Source organism: Babylonia areolata, chromosome 18 (assembly GCF_041734735.1).
Source record: "Babylonia areolata isolate BAREFJ2019XMU chromosome 18, ASM4173473v1, whole genome shotgun sequence".
Classification (NCBI taxonomy): domain Eukaryota; kingdom Metazoa; phylum Mollusca; class Gastropoda; order Neogastropoda; family Buccinidae; genus Babylonia; species Babylonia areolata.
In genome coordinates, this window is record NC_134893.1 from 23,191,837 (window position 1) to 23,207,922 (window position 16,086).

Genomic DNA, 16,086 nt, shown 5'->3' on the forward strand with positions numbered 1-16,086 from the left:
GTGCGCGCGCGCGCGCGCGCGCGCGAATTGAATAATGTTTTTATTGTCTGAGGGTAAGAGAGTAAGCAAACACAAAAAGCTTTTATTTTCATCCAGCCCTCGAAATGGAAACAAAAGCGTAATATATATATATATATATATATATATATATATATATATATATATTTGTATGAATACATTATGCACAGTAAAAATCATGGGTACGTGAATCATAAATCGACATTTGCAACACTACATAGCAAAAAGGAACGAAAGGAGATACTCATTTTCTCGATTATGAGAGAGAGAGAGACAGAGAGAGAGAGAGAGAGAGAGAGAGAGAGAGAGAGAGAGGCTATAGAACTACTTTTAAAGGTAAACAGTCAGATAAATCGTCATATCTTTGTAATTTTCACTTATGACACATACAGAAAATACTACTACAATGACCGACACCTCCACCAGTATAACTTGTACAACTGCTATTGTCATCACTGCCAGTGAGCAAAAATGAATATGTATAACGCATGTACACAAAAACACCAATAAATATACAAAACAAAAAGAGAAAGAAAGAAAAAAACCCAAAAAACAAACACAAAAACACAGCAATACCAAGAGATCGATACCAATAAGTGAGACATAAATGTCCTCCTTATTATTGCCACCTATAGTTTCCAGATCTGAGTCGGTTTATGTCAGAAGGGCTGAAATAATTTATGCAGATTTGATTTGAAAATAGATTGAAAACTGTACCGCTTGTGGGCCCGTGATTACAGGGGAAGGGAGATCCATATGGAAGGACCTGAAAATGCTAACTCTCTCCATTCGAACGGCGAAAGAGACGACGTTAACAGCGTTTCACCCCAATTACCATCATCAAAATATTGCAAGCGGAAGGCTCTTATACTGAAGAGGTGAATGTTGACAAAGAATGCCACAATTCTGACGACGGAAGCTAAAGGTTTGGTCATTCAGACACCCACTGGACATCCGAGGGGTCTGTGTAGAGGACAAGAGAGGACTGGCCGTACTGAGTGAGCTAAACTAATATTTTGAACAGCTCAGTTCAGGTGCGTGGTAGAATGTACCCGTTAGAGCCATTTCAGCACAAGGCTCGAAGTAAACAAGATTTTAGACATTGTGGCGCCAGGTTATTGTGCACTCAGTACACGAGTAACGCCTCATTGAATTCTATTTTCTTTTCTTTCTTTCTTTCTTTCTTTTTTCTTTCTTTTTTCTTTTCTTTTTTTTTTTTTTACTGGACAGATGTTGAATCTGGATTGGGTTTTTTTTGTTTTGTTTTTTTCTGAAGGTGACAAAAAACAAACACAAAAACACAGCAATACCAAGAGATCGACACCAATAAGTGAGACATAAATGTCCTCCTTATTATTGCCACCTATAGTTTCCAGATCTGCTAAAAATAATTTCGCTGCTCTCTTCTGGAGGGAACTTAGCTTCTCTCTTCTGATGTATATCTGCAGCACAGATCCAGACTCTCGTAAGGTAGGAATCGAAAAGGATAGTGTGGTTGGGTCTCTAAGATATGACGACAATTTTTTTTAATATCTTATGATCAACGATATCAAAACTTTCTTTAAATAAAAAAGAATAGCACTCACGATTTCACTACAGTTGATATAAATTTGCGTTGACATTGATAGTAGCATTATCTCATTTATATGTTTGACATTTGTGATGTATATTGTTTATCAGCCGTTTTGGTTTTTTGGGGGTTTCGGGAGGGGGGTGCGGGGGATTCTTTTTTTTTTTTCATATTCAGATATTCATTTATTTCTTTGTTTTTTTCTTTTTCCCTCAAGGCCTGACTAAGCGCGTTGGGTTACACTGCTGGTCAGGCATCTGCTTGGTAGATGTGATGTAGCGTATATGGATTTGACCGAACGCAGTGATGCCTCCTTGAGCTACTGATACTGATACTATCAGCCGTCAGGTTGAAACTGGAGTGCACTGTTGAGCACATTATAAGCTTTCAGCTTGTTGTTCTTTGTCATTGTTTGTATTTGCAATTCATGTGAAGTGTCGAACAATTAAAGATTATTCAAACCAAAATTTGTAATAAAAAAGGAATCATATATTTAAATGAACTTTGCTTACACCAGCAAAATGTAATTAAGAGCAAGGCACACACACACACACACACACACACACACACACACACACACACACTAAGAAAGTAACGTCTGGCAGAAATAATACCGGAACACACTCCTCTGATGGAAGGGAAATAACCCTGACCAACAACGTGTACTTATTCAATACTCTGCCCGTTTTCGCTCCTACTTTCGCAATGACGTTATAAGCTAATAATAGCCACATACCATCTACCCGGTTGAGAGCAACTTGTTAAACAGGTTTCCAGGCACTGAATGTGAATAACAAGGCTATTTTTTTTGGCCAGAACGTCTACGTTTGATTCATATCCACGCGTATTTCACGTGAGTACTCTGGAATCGCAAAAGCACATTCAAGCCTATCAGTTCAGTTCAGTTCAGTGACTCAAGGAGGCATCACAGCGTTCGGACGAATCCATATACGCTACACCACCTCTGTTAAGCAGATGCTTGACCACTGAGCAGCGTTACCCAAAGCGCTTAGTCAGTCAGGCCTTGAAGGGGGGGGGGGGGGGGGGATACATTAACGAAATTTGTCATTGAATTAATGATAAATAAATTAGAATAGATATGTGAATAAATCTAGAATTAGAATAAAATAGAATGAACAAAAAAATTGGTAAGCAAGCACACAAAGAAATAAAATGAAATATAAAGAAAGACAATACTAAAACAAGTTAATAAGCAATTAAATGTAAGTAAAAGCAAGCAAGCAAGCGAGCAAGCAAGCGCGCGCACACACACACACACACACACACACACACACACACACAGAGGAGAGAGAGAGCGAGCTACACAACAAATATGCAGTCTCACAGATATGAAGCCACAAACAAATATACACAGGCCCAGTACGACATGAATTCACACGAGCCCCCTACCCCCCTCCCTGCCCCTCCTTGCCCCCCCCCCCTCTCCCCTTCCCTCTCCCCACAAACACATTACTATGTCTCACATAACCACCACCACCAGCAACGCCCCCCCCCCCCCCCCCCCCCCCCCGCCCCGGGTCCCCCCTTCACACACACACACACACACTCACATTGGCTTCGTATCGCGCCTTCCACTGCACGCATTGAAGCTTAACGCTTTGTCAACAAATAGGGCACGGTTTAGGGACTGCCTTTTTTACAATTAATTTGGTTGTTGGTTTTTTGGGGGTTTTTTTTGTTTGTTTGTTTGGGGTTGGGTTTTTTTTACCCATATATTGCTGTGACCTAATCGTCAATTCCTATCCTTTCACTTTGCTGCCTTTCCCCGCGCCCTTTACACGTCTCCGCGGCTTTACGAAATGTGGACATGCAAACACGCTTTACGCTACCCATACATGCTTTCAGCTATGCATACACCCTTTAAGCAAAAATCATGAGGCACAACAGGGAAAAACCAGTCATTGGGGGGGGTTTGCAGACTCGGACAGATTTCATGATTATGTACCAGGATTGGGAAATGTTAGTTGATGGGAGACGATATTCCATAAAATCATCTTCCCTTTCGCTTTCTTTTTAATTAAACAGTTCAGTAATCATCATCGTCATCTTCATCATTGTCATCATCATCATTAGTAGTAGTAGTAGTAGTAGTAGTAGTAGTAGTAGTATCTACAGCAGTGACAAGGGAATAGAAGGGTACACAAAAAAATACTACGCACAACAATGCAGCGCGACGCGACGCGATGCAAACTGACATGAGATAGTAAGGTACAATGCAATATACCAGACAATGAAACCCACTCCTTGCATTTAGTTTTTACGGGCTTGTCAGGAAATGTTGTTTTTTCTGGGGGGGTTTAAAATAAGGGCACAATAAAATCTTAATTCAATAGAACACAACAGCACGATGCAATACAGCGCAGTGTGGTATAATACAACACACTGCACGGTATAATATAGACAATGCTGTATACAATAAACATAACAAAACGCAGGACAGTTCAAAACAGCAGCATACAATTGCAATACGATGCGATACAAATACATGAACAGTACAACATGATACAATACGAAACAATCACACACACACACACACACACACACAAGAGAGAGAGAAAGAGAGAGAGAGAGAGAGAGAGAGAGAGAGAGAAGCAAACTATAGCATCCCACATTATAATACAACGCAGTACAATGCATTGCAACACAATAAAATGTTAAGATAGTTCAGTACAATACAATTCACAGCACGCCGTCTAGTGCGCTGCTGACTATTGCAACTAGTCATGCATGCAGGCAGTGCTGGGCAATACCAATCCATGATAATCTTCATATTCCTCATGAAACACCAGATGCAACATAAATCTGTGTTCGGGCTAAAAACAATTAAATCTATGGTGTTAGTGGGGTAACCTGGTGTGTTCGTGAGGTAACCTGGTAGTTCACTATATTTTGTTGGTTTAAATAATCTTTAATTATTCAACAATACACATGATTACAATGCAATGAATGACAAAAGAGCATCAACAACCTTAAAGCTTATACTGTGCTCACAACGTTGCACTTCAATTTTATCATGACGGCTGATGAACCATATTATCAATTGTATCAAATAACATTCATAAACAGTAAGTAATGAAATAATGAAATAAACCAAATAAACAAACAATACATAATATAGTAAAATAATGCTAATATCAATATTAACATGAGATTAAATTTATTATCAATAATATTACTATATTTTGTTAACAATTGAATTTGTTTAAAATTATGGTAAAAATGAACATGACATTCAAATCATCAGTCACAGAAGAGAAAACTAAGAGAGTGTGATCACACACACACACACACACACACACACACACACACATATATATATATATATATATATATATAGAGAGAGAGAGAGAGAGAGAGAGAGAGAACTCAGAACTCAAAACGTTTTTATTCAAGGATTAAGATTTGAGGCACAGCCTATTCTTCCAATCTGTCCTTGCTAATCTACATCTATTACAAATGGCACACACATAAATGAAGGGAAAAGGTATTCATGCAGAATAAAGAAAACACGTGGTAAAATGTATTTGTTAGAGCCGTATCGGCATGAGGCGTGTTTTGGATATTGTGGTGCAAAGTTATTGTGCGTTTCAAATCATGAGTAATGCTTTGTTGAATTCTAGCTGTTCTTGAAGTGGAATGATATTTAATCTGGCTTGCTTTTCTGAATTTGACAGTGAGTGATCTGGTAGAATTAATCTGGCTGCTCTCTTGTGGAGAGAATTCAGTTTAAGATGAACATCTGCAGCACAGCTCCAGACAACAGATGCATAGTTGACGTGAGAAAGACAGTGAGCGTGGAAGAACATTTTGCGAACTTCACTGTCTATGTAAGGTTTGAGCTGATTGAGTAAAAACAGACTGCGTGCCAACCTTTTGCAGACAGAAACAATGTGAGCTTGCCATTTCAGTTCTTCATCAATTATGACTCCCAAGACGCGGTGCTCGCGAACTTGATCAGTGGAGTTATCATCGACATTCAGGGTTAGAACAAGGGGATTTTCTTAATGCGTTTGTCTTGGCGTGATAATCATACTCTTTGTTTTGGGGGATGAAATGTCATACAGTTGGTTTTGCACCATTTAGAAACATCATTTAAGCCCGTTTGAAGATAATACTGAACTGAAGCAACGCTGACAGCACTGGAATGAAAGGAAGTGTCATCTGCAAAAAGGGCACACGAGACTCTGGAGTCTGATACATACAAAGGAAGATCAATGGTAAGTATGCAGAATAGAAGAGGCCCTAAAACAGATCCTTGAGGAACTCCACTTTTTATTGCTCCCGTAGAAGAAAATCTACTATTGGTGAACACATGTTGTGTTCTGTCGGTAAAGAATGGTTCGAAAAAGGACAGCGTGGTGGGGTCTCTGACTTACAATGACAATTTTGTAAGAATATTTTGTGGTCAACGAGATCAAAAGCTTTCTGTAAGTCAAGAAAAATAGCACCTACGATTTCACTGCGGTTGAAGCCAGACAACCATGAATCACACAGACGGACTAACGCTGTTTGACATGAGTGACGATGTCGGAAAACTGACTGCAAAGGATGGAAAAGTTTGTGTTTTTCAAGATATTGCATAAGATGTTTATGAACATTTCTTTCGAGTGGTTTCGACAATACTGACAGAAGCGAAATAGGTCTAAAGTTGGTCAGATCTGACGTGTCTTTTGACTTCGATAATGGAATAACTTTTGCTGATTTCAGAGCAGGAATTATACCGTGTTCGATGCAAAAGTTGTATATGAATGTAAAGGGTACAACGATGTAAGGAAGAGCGAGTTTTAGTAGAGAGGCATTAATACCATCAGGTCCTATTGATTTTTTGTTTCTTAGACTGGAAATGAGAGCACCAACTTCATGGATTGCAAGAGGAGGTATCTTTAAGGAATCTTCTCGTTCAATTGTGCTGTTACAGAACGTTAAAATAGAGGATGACATATTGTAAATTTCAGCGGACAGTGTTTCGTTAGATTTTGTTGACTCAGCTATGTTTAGCAAATGATTGTTGAATGCATCAGGCGACCATGTGTAGTGTTTTTGAATTTTAACACGAGACCTGTTAGTAATTTCATTAATTGCTTGCCATAGGAGGAAGTATCTCTATTGGTTGTTAACAATTTGTTGAAATGTGCTTGTCTTGAAGCACAAATGATATCTGTTACTTTGTTTCTTTGTTTTTTGTAGTCTGCTTTCTTTTTTTTTTTTTTCTTTTTCGCGTTGTTTTTGTTTTTTTTAATAGACTCTGGTAGATGTTCTAAATTTTCTTCCTCTTTTTTCCTCTTTTTGTTCATCCATTGCTTTTGAGATTTCCGGTGTGAGCCAGCCAGGAAGATGGGGACATTTAACTCTTTTCCTCAGAAAGGCGCACGTTTATCTATCATAGAAAGCAGTATGTCATAAAAAGTATCTAGAGCTTTGGTTGGGTCAGAGGAATTCAAAACATTATCGAACGGTGCTAAGCTGAAATCGCAGGGAAAAAAATTATCGAAGTTCTTGAAAGATCTGTAGTGCATAGTTGTATCACCTTTGTTTGGTGATTTAGCCAAGTGCAGACGATAACAGAATGGTCGCTGATACTCTTGCCTAACACGTTCACATCAGTTATCGAATGATCGTTATTAGTGTATATGTGATCCAACAGGGTAGAGGAAGTGGAAGTAACTCTATCAGTTGGTGTAAGCCAAAAAGTGTGATGGTTGACTGCCAGGCTGGTTGGGGTTTGAATAGGTCATAGTTAAAGTCACCAAGCAGTAAGGTGTTGTACAAAATCATCAAGCCAGTTATATGTCGATGCAGGATTTCTGTATAGGTATCCAAGAAGAATGAGGGGCGACATACAATATTTCATTTCAATCCAGAGATGCACTCAATCATTGTGCTCTCTAAATCAGCTCCCCTTTTGACATATTGTGATATACTATTGTGTATATAGATTGGTAGTCCAGTTTCACCGTGGTTAACTGCATCTCGACGAATTATGTCATAGTTGGGGATTGACAGTATTTCGTTTGTTATTCGGTATTCGGGAGTCAAGACGTGTTTCACTGAGTCCAAGGACGTGGATGATAGGGGGTCCATTCAAAAGTAAACATATATCGGGCATTTTGTTATACAAATGGTAGACATTTAAGTGAGCAATTCTTGTCCCGTTGGCTTGGCCAAACCGTACGGCGTTTCCATGTAAGTCTGACATATTTTTCAGCGGCGGTTGAAGATCAATACTATTATAGAAAATAAAGAAAAATATACTAAAACCAAGGAAATATTTCGAAAAATTCAAATAAGTAGCTGACAACTGCCACACAGCCAGTTGAACCACCAAAATGAAATGTCAAAACACAACACGACGTACATACTCGGCACACCCCTTCCCCCCCTCGACCCCTCCCTGCCCCCCCCCCCCCCCCCCATCCACACACACACTAATAATATAAAAGTAGAAAAGGAGTGTCACTTTGATTTAGGAGTTCACAATCGTTTCGCACAGTTTGCAGTGAGAGAGAGAGAGGGAGAGAGAGAGGGAGAGAGAGGGATGTGGTGTAGTGGGGGGTGGCTGGGGAGTATGAAAGGTGTAATTACAGGGGAGATACAAAGAGCTGCCTACCGCACTTCATTTCAATTCGGTTGAATCTGAAACGATTCACACACACACACACACACACACACACACACACACACACACACACACACACACAAATAAATAATTAATAATAATAACAAAATGAATAAATAACTAAACAAATAAATAAAAGACCCACAGCACACTGTTTAAACATCGTGTCCTCCGCTTAAACTTTGAAACGAGATCGAGAGATAGAGGAGGGGGAAGGGGGAGGGGGCAGGGGAGAAGGTTATGGTTGGCTGTTGGATTTTGGTGTTTTGATTCTTTTTTCTTTTCTTTTCTTTTCTTTCTCTCTCTTTTTTCTTTTCATTATTATTTTGGTTGTTGTTGTTGTTGTATGTTGTTGTTCCTGTTCTCTTCCAATCGGGAGAAAGCCATTTTCAGTCCTCAGTGACGGCCCGGGCCAGAAATCGCCAGGTGGGGTGGATGGACCCGTCACCAAGTCGGGGCCTCGCGTGGATGCCGCCCGGCACGTGACGCACGTTGCTCTCGGGCAGCACGCGCAGCAGACGCCTCATGGACACGCGGGCGGGGCGAGCGGCACCCCCTACGCCACCACCACCACCACCACCGCCAACAGCAGCAGCAGCAGCAGCAGCAGCAGCAGGAGGCCTGAGGTCCCCGCAGTAGAGGAGCAGCACACGGCGAGGCAGGGCGTCTGTGAGGCTGGCCTGGGCCTGCAGCACCATGAAGCCTGACATCTCGTGCTGCAGGAACTCCTGCGTCACCAGCAGGATGATCTGCACGTGGGGATATAAATAGATTATGTGTGTTAGAGGGGGCTTGACTGAATTATCTGCACGTGGTGGGAGAGAGAGGTGTGTGTTTGAGGGGAGTGTTGACTGAACCATCTACAATGATTATTAAAAAAAATAATTAAAAAAAAAATACCTTCCAGCTTCGTTCAAAGCACTCGGCAAGCGCCTCAGCGTAGACGTCTCCAGGCATGATCTCTTCGTCCGGCAATGCGAGGCGTAGCTCTGACCTCACGTGCCGCACGCACCGCCGCACCGCCAGGGCCAGCTCCAGGTCCCGAGGCGCGTACACCAGTAGAGCGTCGTGCGCGAAGTCAGCGCGGCGCGGCAACCGCGTGTGACGGAGCACGCGCCACACGTGCCGCACGAGCGTCCAGTTGCTCCACAGCAGGTAGGTCAGCAGCAGGGCCAGCAGCTGCAGCAGCTGAGCCACCGCGGACACCGTGAAGACTGGCAGACCCACGCAGCGCCTCCAGTGACCCTCCCACTCGGCCAACACCCTCCGCGTGCTGGACATGCTGCCGTCCTCCAACGCGCACGGGTAGTCCCGCCCGTTGTCGTCGTAGTCATCGTCGAAGCCATCGTCGTGGACCTCCCCGTCCAGACGCACCGTCGTGGTCCCCAGCCAGTGCACCATGTCCAGGGCCTGGCATGTGCAGCTCAGCGGGTTGCCACGGAGACGGAGGGTGAGGGTGTGGCTGGCGGCAAGGCGGTCCAGGGTCTGTGTGTCCGTGCGGGGAAGGATGTGGATCAGGTTGTCCCTCAGGTCCAGGTCTTCCAGCTCCGTCAGGTGGGAGATGTCCACAGGGATGGACTGGAGGGGCAGGGGGGGGGGGGGGGGGGGGGGGGGGGGGGGGGGCAAGGGGGTGAAAATGTGGGGGGTCGGGTTGGGAGGAAAGAGGGGGTGCGACACCGTGTTAGGTACATTGACGCAGACGTAGACAAAGACACACCTTCTCAAGAAACTGTTCTGTTTTGTATGGGGTGGTGAGTGGATGCGTGTGTGCGTGCATGCGTGTGTGCTCACGAGCACTTGTTCAGGTTCTATTGATAGACCTTGTAGACTGGAGTGCGCATTAAACTGTTCAGATCAATTTACGAAAATGGTCCCTCAAATCAAATCTGCTCAATGGTCAGTTTCACTGTGGGGTAAAACAGGTACAGACGAAAAAATCTCCCTTCGTCATAAATGAATTAAAACAAACAAACAAACAAACAAAACAAAAACAAAAAAGCATTACGAGACTGGATTATTCAGCCGGAAATTGTGGCCATTTGACCTCTAAGAGGTAGAGCCATTTGTTTCGCCTAAAATAACTCGATTTTTGTCCCCTGTGGACTTGTGGGAAAAGGGGCAAAACTGGAGTTTTGGCAATGACAGTAAACCAACCGTCCCTTATGGCAAGGGCTCAGGAGACACCCCTTACAATTATAGCTGTTTCCTCAATCTCAACCAAATGAAAGATCACCTGAAACATACTCACCCATACAAACACACGTTCATGAATTCACATGAATGCGCACGTATGCGCCAATGCACTTGACCAGAGCGAACATATACACAATCTCACTCATACACAAAACACGCACATGCACAAAGAGGAAAACGTTCATTTTGGCTTACCTCAAATCTGTTCCGAGCCAGGACCAGACGCTTCAGACGGGACTGGAGTTTCATCAAGTCAGGGGGCAATTTGCTGAGGTGGTTACTGGACAACTCCAGCTCTTCCAAGTCGCCTATAGGTTGTAGCAGAGCAGTCCAGTTGGCCCTGAGATATGCCTCCTGAAGGTAGACATCGGAAAGTCTCAAACGCCGCAGCGTTGACATGTGCTCAAAGACCCGATTTCCTATTTTGAAGCAGTCGTTGCCACTGAAAGCGAAAGTGTGAATGCTGGTCAGTCCAGTGAATGTAAAGTCACAGTCCATAGCCCCGCAATAAGACAGGTCCAGTACGGTCACGTTACCTCCGTTGGGTACATGGATACGCATGGGTAATTGAGAAAAATTCGGAATCCCACCTGACGCATTCAGGTACCTCAATGATGAAGCTGCGTTCAGGTAAAGCGTTGTATTCGAACGTGGGTTGAGAAGGGTTGACGGCTTGTGAACGTGACCGCTACTCCCTCTAGCAAAACCACGCTGTCCATGGATATCCAGAACTTCAATACTGACCATCCCAATCATCAGCTTCAAGAAAGTCGCGGGTTCCGCGTATGGCAGCCTATTCTTTGATATATCCAGATGTGTCAGACATTTCAAAAGGATTCCGTGGGTATTGAAAGCTGTCGAAGAAAACTCAACCAGGTCGCAAAAGCGTAAACTGAGACGTTTTATGCATACATTGTTCAGATACCTTGTATTGGCCTTGTCCAGGATTGTTGGGCCCATATGACGAACATTACTGAAGTTGACTTCTTCAAGGGTCTGGTTTTGAACTCCGTACAATGCTAATAACAAGTGGTGTATTTTCAGAGTGTATGTGTGTGTTACATATAGGTGGGTGAGATGAGGGAGGTGGCAGAAGGCGCACAGGTCCACTCGGAAGAGAAGACAACTATGCAGGTTCAGAGTCTGAAGAGCAGAGAAGTGGAAAGCAGAAAAAGTGGTATTACTGATGTGTCCAAGTTGACAAACATTCGGATTCAGAGTTAAGGTTTTCAGAGCAGTAAGTTTTGAAAAGGATGTGCCAAAATAAGAGTCGTAGAAGAAGTCCATAGACAAGGCCTTCAGGGAACTCAAGGGGTCTAGCAGTTTCATAGAATCGTCTTCAACAAATCCCAACTGATTGTTTTCCAGAAGAATGTTTTCGAGGGAAACCAGAGGCATGAACATTCTTGGCAGATACCCAGATTCCAAACCCAGTTGGTTAGAACGAAGATCGAGTGTGATCAGATTCTTCAAGCCATCAAAGGCATCCGAACAGACAGAGCTCAGTCTGTTGGAACGCAGGCTAAGATACTGGAGACTGGACAGAGTGCACAGACTGTGGTTGTAGATAGCTGTCAGCACGTTGCTGCTCAGATCCAAACGCTGAAGGTCTGTCAGAGGCCGCAGGGCTGCTGACGGTATGCTGCTCAGGTTGTTATGGCTCAGGTCCAGAGAACGAAGACGGATCGTGTTTCTGAACATGGTGTCAGACACTGAATTCAGTCCAACTGCTGACAGCACAAGAGTGGACAGGTTGGTTAGGCCACTGAAGACATCACTTGGCAGAGTTCTCAGAGCGTTGTTACCAACGTTCAGAGTTTCCAAGGTTGGTAGGTTCAAGAAGGTGTCTTTTGACAGCTCTGAAAGCCTGTTATAACTGATATCAAGGTGCTGCAATGCTGTCAGCTGCAGATGTATCAAGTCATCGAGTGAGGTCAGAAAGTTGGACGCCATGTCCAACCACACCACGCCAGTAGGCAGGGGGGCAGGGAACCTGGTCAGTCGGTGGTGGCTGCACTGGACACGGGGACCAGCAGTGGACGTGGTGGTAGTGCAGTGCATGGCCCTGCTGACGTCACAGCCGAGGAGGAGGATCATCACCACGCCAACCGTCAGACACCACCTGTGCCCAGATCGTGCCGTCTTCGCCGTCATGATGTCCAGGTCTGTCATCACAGACATTTACACGTTGTAATGTATAATGTTTTCATGTCCAGAATAGTGTGTGTACATTACTTGCACATTTGCGCCACAGTACATTACATCATAATTATAATTGTCACACCATATCGTATCTTTTTTTTTTTTAACAATAGTAGTCGCTCCATAAGAAACTGTTCTCTCTCTCTCTCTCTCTCTCTCTCTCTCTCTCTCTCTCTCTCTCTCTCTCTCACTCTCTCTCTGTACGTGCGCGCACGCGTGCGTGTGTGTGTCTGTGTTTGTGTGCGTCTGTGTGTGTTTGCATGTGAACAACAACAACAACAACAACAATAATAATAATAATAATAATAATAATACAGAGCCTTTCCATTCCATTACAAACATGTTCAGTTCCCTGTACAATGAAAGCTAATGTTTAATTTCTAAACAATAAATTGATCGCTTCGATACATAACCCTACACAGACATCAAACACTAACAATAACTTATGAGCGCAGACACAAAAAGCAACGTGCACCATTTTCGAACACGTAACACTGAAAATGCATTTAAAAAATCACAATATCTAAACGATGGGATCTCATATTACAATCCTTAACTCTAAAATTATCAAACGATGATGTCTGTAATATTTAGCTGTTGTCAATCCCTCTCTCGGATCCAGTATTTTTTCGGCCCGTGTCTGTGTCTTGTTTCTTTTTGATGGATCCCGATTGTGTGTGTGTGTGTGTGTGTGTGTGTGTGTGTGTGTGTGTGTGTTGCGTGTGTGCGTGCGCGCGCGCGCGCGCGTATTTGACGTTCTTCGTGTAAATTTTAAACTCGCGAATTTCCATGTATCACAACAGTTCTTCACGCGCTCATCATCTCCGGGGGAACAACTTGAAACTTACCGATCTGTATTTTGTGGGCCACTGCTGGTATAACAGGTAGGCCAACTCATATATATATATATATATATATATATATATATATATATATATCACCGTGGTATAACTCCGTTATTGGCGCGAGTGGGAAAGAACTCCCTGTTTGCCGTTGTCGATTATCTTTGTCAGAATGACTATTCTTAACGTAGAGTGTCTGAAAGCCTCTCAAACTCGGACTCGAATACTCAGTGAAAATTATCAACAAGGTATCAAACAAAGATGAAATAAGGTAACTAAGGTAACAAAGTACAGAGTCAGAAGGGATTTCGGAACCAACACCCCACCCCACCCCCTTTTTTTTTCTTTTTTTTTTCTTTTAACCTGTTAGATGTACCTGTTCACGTGAAAAGCATTCCAATAAAACTGATTGCATGGGCGTAAAGCCGCTGTAGTATCCCAGATTGTCCCCCACCTGGAAACGTCCCCGGGGGACAAACTGACCGCTGGAAATGTCCCCCGGGGACTTTCTCACAGTTCATAATGTCCCCTACGGACATTCTTAGCGGCGAAAATGTCCCCTTTCTTGGGTTTTAGCCTCGTTCTGAAATGTCCCCCTTACCCTGAAAATGCCCTCCCCATGTTTCCCGTAACGTCCCCTTTGCTAAAAATGCTCCACTCCCTCCCACCTCCCTCGAATGTGTGTCTGTATGCATATATGCGTGCGCGTGTAAGTATATGTGAAAGTTATTTCAAGTGATAAAAACCATTTTTCAATGCAAAATCTTTGGTATATATTCCATGTGTTTTCCCTGTCTCTCTGTCAGTGTGATAGTGCCACTGGGTAAAATAATAATCTGAACATGCCTCAGTTGACAAAACTGAAGAGATTATTATATGGGAGCGAGACAGAGACAGACAGAGAGAGGGACAGACAGAAAGAGAGACATGTGTGTATATGTGTTAGTGACTTGAAAATATTGAAATCACAGTTTGAAAACAAACAAATGACATGTCACGGACATAAACATTGAAGAGAGAAACATATGGTGTAACAAAATTATCATGTCCTCAATAAAACAATGAACAATCGAATTTTTGCCACGTCAGACCACAAAATAGAATAGCAATAACAATTGTAAAAACAAAAACATACAACAACTAAAAAAATATATTAATTGCCTCTGTGGTTCAAAATATCTCTTCGTATTGTGTAGAGGCCAGCAGTTCTACGAAATGCTCTTTTCTCGACCTTTTTCTTTGTTCTGCATCCCTGAGCGCACTTGGGTAAATATACTGACCTTTTTTCAAGTATGAAACCACACTGGCACAGTTTTCATCAGCCACGCTGAATTCGATACATCCAGCTTTTAACACTCTTGCAAAGAAAAATCAGTCATCGCTAAAACCACACACACACACACACACACACATACACGCACACATGTATGTATATATATATGTATATATATATACATATATATACATACATACATATATATATTATAAATATATATATATATATATATATATATATATATATTTAACAGCTTCCGCTGTTCTTGATGTGACAGTCGGTATACTTCAGAAACAGAGGACCGTGTTTTGACTGCTGACACGACCTACACTAATATAGTCACACACACACACACACACACACACACACACACACGTGCGTGTGCGCACAGGCACGCACACACGACCTACACCAATATAGGTACGGACTCATACATATGTGCGCGCACACACACACACACACACACAGCGTGCACTCACAGATGTAACAAAATTAATGTTCTGTTGGAGAAAAGCTGGGGGCGTGAGGAGGGGGCGGGGACGGGGGGCATTTTTGGCAAAGGGGATGCTACCGTGACGGGGTACAAGGGGTTGACATTTTCAGGGTAAGGGGGACATTTCAAAACGAGGCTAAAACGCAAAAAAGGGGACATTTTGGCCGCTGAAAATGTCCGTAAGGGACATTTTGAACGGTGAGAAAGTCCCCGGGGGACATTTCCAGCGGTCAAATTGTCCCCCAGGGACGTTTCCGGGGTGAGGAGGGGAGTGGGGGGGGGGGGGGGGGGCAGTCTGGGATGCTACACCGGGCCAGCGCAGTTATTTCTACTGCAGTGTGACGCTCTCACCTTTGTGAACTTGCGGCCGTCAGGCAGTGGGTCGTTTTAGCTCCAGCCTTTCGTCACTCGTCCTGTCTGTGCTGATCAAAACACATTTATTAGACTGGCTCCACAAAACCACAGTTCAATGTTCTTAAAACAAAACAAAAAACGTAGGGCTACACAGCTTTTGAACGGAGAACTTTCGAACCAAACAGATCAGTCGAGGCTGCAACACACACGAAAACGTGTCCTGCAACACAACACTGTGACAGCGAGCCGATTTTTCATGGTGATTTGTGTCCTCTTACCCTTCAACACGTCACATGACCCGCCCACCCTGCCCCCTCCCCCCTCTCCTCACCCCCTTTCTTCTCTTCCTCATTCCATTTTCCCTCGGTTGGTGCCAACCATGCATGTCGGCGTCGGTCTCTTAGGTAAATGTAAGCCTCTTACACCAATGGAATGAAGGTGGCAGAACAGTTAAGACGCTCATCTGCCAATACAGGGTCCGTGAGGGTTTTGGGTTCCAAT

General features: G+C 43.3%; 1 protein-coding gene across 1 annotated transcript; it reads right to left on the reverse strand.

The window, feature by feature from the left end:
• Positions 1 to 8,062: 8,062 nt before the first annotated feature.
• Positions 8,063 to 15,815, reverse strand: LOC143292576 (uncharacterized). Its single transcript, XM_076603003.1, has 4 exons — positions 15,583 to 15,815; positions 10,614 to 12,583; positions 9,126 to 9,803; positions 8,063 to 8,974 (listed from the first exon to the last, which is right to left on the reverse strand). The coding sequence occupies exons 2-4, from the start codon at positions 12,570 to 12,572 to the stop codon at positions 8,615 to 8,617; spliced, it is 2,997 nt and encodes a 998-aa protein (XP_076459118.1). The 5' UTR covers positions 12,573 to 12,583; positions 15,583 to 15,815; the 3' UTR covers positions 8,063 to 8,614.
• Between the last annotated feature and the right edge of the window lie 271 nt (positions 15,816 to 16,086).